Genomic DNA, 3,868 nt, shown 5'->3' on the forward strand with positions numbered 1-3,868 from the left:
TGTGTACAATGGTAAAGGGAATGTCCTGTCCTAGGTGATGTTGTGAATGGCGTATGTGGATGTCATGGTGATGGCATGATGTAGGAATATGGCCTAATTTACAATATTAAAATCACTACAAATCCATATCACGTTAAGAAATTAGCCCTAACGCCATGTTTTAATTAAAGCCCCACTAGCTCTATGGTTTTAATACAATGGTAGTGTAAGTTGTTCATACGAATGGCGGAAATTATGCTAGTTTGGGGATGCCCCACAATTTAATATGAATCGAAAATATAACCTTGAGAATCGAATGCTTATGGTATATGAAATAGAAGAGATAAGACAGCTTAATCATCTACGCGTCAGGAAGCTCGATCATCGACTAATGAAAAGTGAAGCAATAAATTGGTCAGGTTTGGAAATTTCTCAGAAATGGATGACGTAGCCACTTTTTTCCTCTGACCGGAATTCTGTTCTTTAAGCACTTTTTTCTCTATTTATATCAATATTTCAAACCATTTTTGAGGTTTTGAAGACGAAGCAAAATGAAATCGTAGGCATAATGAAATCACTTCTACCGTAAAGGAGCCGAGCAGATTCCCATGGACGTGGAAGGGGCACAGGGAGTTTGGACATATCAAATGGCTTATGACGCATTCAAAGGAATAGAAATCGCATTCACACCACAGAACTCCTATTAGGAAGCCTATATTTGTTGAGTCCCTCCTGGTGGAATTTGCTCACAAGAAAGAAGTTTTACTACCAAGCAATGGGGTTGCTATGCTGCTAAGGTGGCTGGATTAAGCAAAGTCGATGAAAAGAAAATGTTATCAAATACCTAAATGGATAGCTGTAAATATTAGCTGTAAATACGGCTAATCATTGACAACTTGACAAAACCAGAAGTGACAAGTCTATACAGCCACCCGTTAACAAGACCTTTGTTTCCGCCACAAGGGTACCAATATCTTCGTCTGTTGTCAAGGTGACGGTCAAGAGCTATGGAAGTCGGTGTGATTCCTTGGCAATGAAGAAAACAAAAGTCAAATTGACGTAGGGACTCACATACTGGTCGTAGAAATTACTAGGCAAGTGTTTTTAATTTCAGGCTTTTGTAAGTTTTAGAAAACCCAAACGACTTACGCGTTGGCGTTGTAAAGTGTAAACTTTGATGCCAACTTTGGCCTAGTCGAAACCGAGGAAAACAACACTTCTTACTTCGTGTTTGAGTTGGTGTGTAAGATTGAGAATGCCTATGAGAGAACCGACCTACGTGATTTGTTATTTGTGTGGAAGAAAATATGGCACGAAATCTGTTGCAATACATGAACCACAGTGTTTGAAAAAATGGCACTTGGAGAATAACAAATTGCCAAAGAATTTACGACGGAAACCTCCTGTGAAACCAGCAGCATATGATGCCATTGGCACTGTCGGTGCATATGGGAGGGTAAATCTTGATCAAGTCAATGAGGCCGCTTTTCGATCTGCCCAAGAGCAGCTTATTCCATGCTCAAACTGTGGTCGTACCTTTTTGCCAGAAAGATTACAGGTGCATCAGAGATCGTGTACGAGTGCCAACCCTGCACGACGGCCTGCACAGAACCGATCAAATCCGATTGCAGACAGGGAGAAAACATTTTCTCATGAAGATCAGTCTTCTGTAGGTGGGGCGAGCATTGAGGCTCCTCGTTCCTCAAAACCTAACGTTTCACGTCATGGTCGTAGAGCACAGCAAACAGGAAAAGATACAACAAAAGTTCCCCAAAGAAGAGGTAATTTTGATTTTGAAGATCCGACACTCTCTAGAGACATTTATAATGAAAATACTGGTTATGATGATTACCACATGGGACAAAACAATAATACAAAAAGCATGGGAAGGAGAGCAGCCAGTAGAAGTAAAAAGGCCTTTGGAACAGATGATTTTTTGGAAAGTGAATCACAACAAAGCTCAGATACTGTGCCATGTCCAAATTGTGGAAGAGCATTTGCATCAAACAGAATCCAAAAACATCATACAATATGTGTGAAGGGCCAACAAAAAAAGAGGAAAGTATTTGACTCATCAAAAAAGAGACTGCAGGGTACAGAGGCTGTACAACATTTCAGATCAGAGAAAAAACAAGCCCCTAAGCCAAAGACAAATTGGAGACAACAACATGAAGAATTTATCAATGCTATTAGAGCAGCAAAAAAAGTTAAATTTCATCTAGACAGTGGTGGCAAAGTTTCAGATCTCCCTCCTCCGCCTCCCAGCTTAAACCCAGATTATGTTCTCTGCCAGTATTGTTCCCGTCGTTTTAGCCAAACAGTGGCTGAAAGACATATTCCAAAGTGTAAAGATACTGTTAACAGACCAGCCCCTCCTAAGCAAAGAGCTCTAGATGTTTACAAAGCAACTGGCCCGTCAAAAAGCCAGACATCGAAAAGGGAACTGAGTCATTCAAATAACAATATGTATACTGCAAAAGAACCAGCAAGGGCATCCGGTATGTCTGCCACTGATAGAAAATCTCGCTACAGTTACCAAAATAAAGATTCTAGGCTGTACAAAACACAACCAGTAGCAGGGCAGAGAAATCCACCTGCTTATTCTGGTTTGCCCAATTTCGGCTCAATGGATGGTCCTAGCTCAAATAAAGGTACTGTCTCTCAGTATGGTATGAGAAACAGTGGAGCAAAAAGTTACAGAAGCCATACACCTGGAGGTGTTTCACAGAAGAACACAAGGAACAATTCAAGAGCAGGCTTTTCGAAGTATTATTAATAACAATCATGTTGCATGTTATGATATTTTTTCTGTCTAGGGAAGAAGTATATATAGTTTTTGATACAAGCTATATGCTTTGTTTTATTTGTTTATCGAAGCATTATAATTTGCATAGAAACTATTCAATGGGACAAGAAAAAGAAGCTTCTCAACTGTTCCTAGATTTCATGATTTGCTAATATTTCACAGGCAGAAAGCCATGTATATATCTATAAGGAGACAAACTCCAAAATTTTGTGGGTGTGTGATTTTCCTGTTAGAATTTGAGCTCAGTTTGTTGAGAAAATATCAGAGTTTTAAAAAGGGTTATATTTTAAAAAGTCTTCTTGATACATTCCTTATCAAAGATTGATTCTAGCTTTGCTTCTGTTTGTCCCCATTATGAATCCAGCAAAGCCTTTTCTATAGAGATCCACACCCTTTTTACAGGGAACTAAATAAGGAGTTTGTCATCAACAGATGCTCAAAGACCTAATTAATGAAGCCTCGTACTTTAAACTTTCAGCAAACTGGTAACTCCTCAGTTAACAAAGCAACAGGCTCTCAGATTTTAATCAGTTTCTGATATACTTTGTTAATGGTACTGTTTGTATTTGCCCCCAAATTGGCCATTAATGTATGATGAGCTGTACATAGGGCTATGCACGTGTTCAAGTTTTTGAAATTAGCAGCACAAATTGCCTTTGGAAGTCAGCTAATTGTTAAGGTTTAATGGCTTATCCACTGTTTTATAAGAAAATTACAATAATTTATTTTACTTCAGCAGTCATGGTGCAAACTTTTCTAAAATAAGATGCCTTGTAAATTTTTAAAATCAAATGACTCAATGTCTTATCACATATATTTGCAAAATTGTTCTATTCCACGAAAAAACTGCAGTTTTCTTTACTTTGTGTCTCTATTACGAACACTGAGGGCTTGAAGATTTTTTTTGGGGGGGGGGGGGAGAGAAGCAAGTCTTCATCTGCTGTAATCAATTTGAACAGAAGTTACCCAGGAGTATTAATTAGCTTTTATACAAAGTTTGTTGTGTTTGGGCCAGGAACAAAAGGCAAACCCAAATGTTGAACATCAAAATAAAAAGCTAAAAGAAAGAAACAGTTTTTTAAG

The 3,868-nt window shown here is 38.4% G+C and overlaps 1 protein-coding gene across 1 annotated transcript; it reads left to right on the forward strand.

Moving 5' to 3' along the window:
• Positions 1-785: 785 nt before the first annotated feature.
• On the forward strand, positions 786-3,667 carry LOC135687281 (uncharacterized). Its single transcript, XM_065203805.2, has one exon. It carries the CDS (start codon positions 1,235-1,237, stop codon positions 2,753-2,755), a length of 1,521 nt encoding a protein of 506 aa, XP_065059877.2. The 5' UTR covers positions 786-1,234; the 3' UTR covers positions 2,756-3,667.
• The last annotated feature ends 201 nt before the right edge of the window (positions 3,668-3,868 follow it).

This window comes from Rhopilema esculentum, chromosome 20, assembly GCF_057945365.1.
Source record: "Rhopilema esculentum isolate cy_ngs chromosome 20, ASM5794536v1, whole genome shotgun sequence".
NCBI classification, from domain to species: Eukaryota; Metazoa; Cnidaria; class Scyphozoa; order Rhizostomeae; family Rhizostomatidae; genus Rhopilema; species Rhopilema esculentum.

Bases quoted from the DNA above. Each gene is read 5' to 3' on its own strand.
- LOC135687281 (XM_065203805.2), top strand. From the start codon at position 1,235: ATGCCTATGAGAGAACCGACCTACGTGATTTGTTATTTGTGTGGAAGA.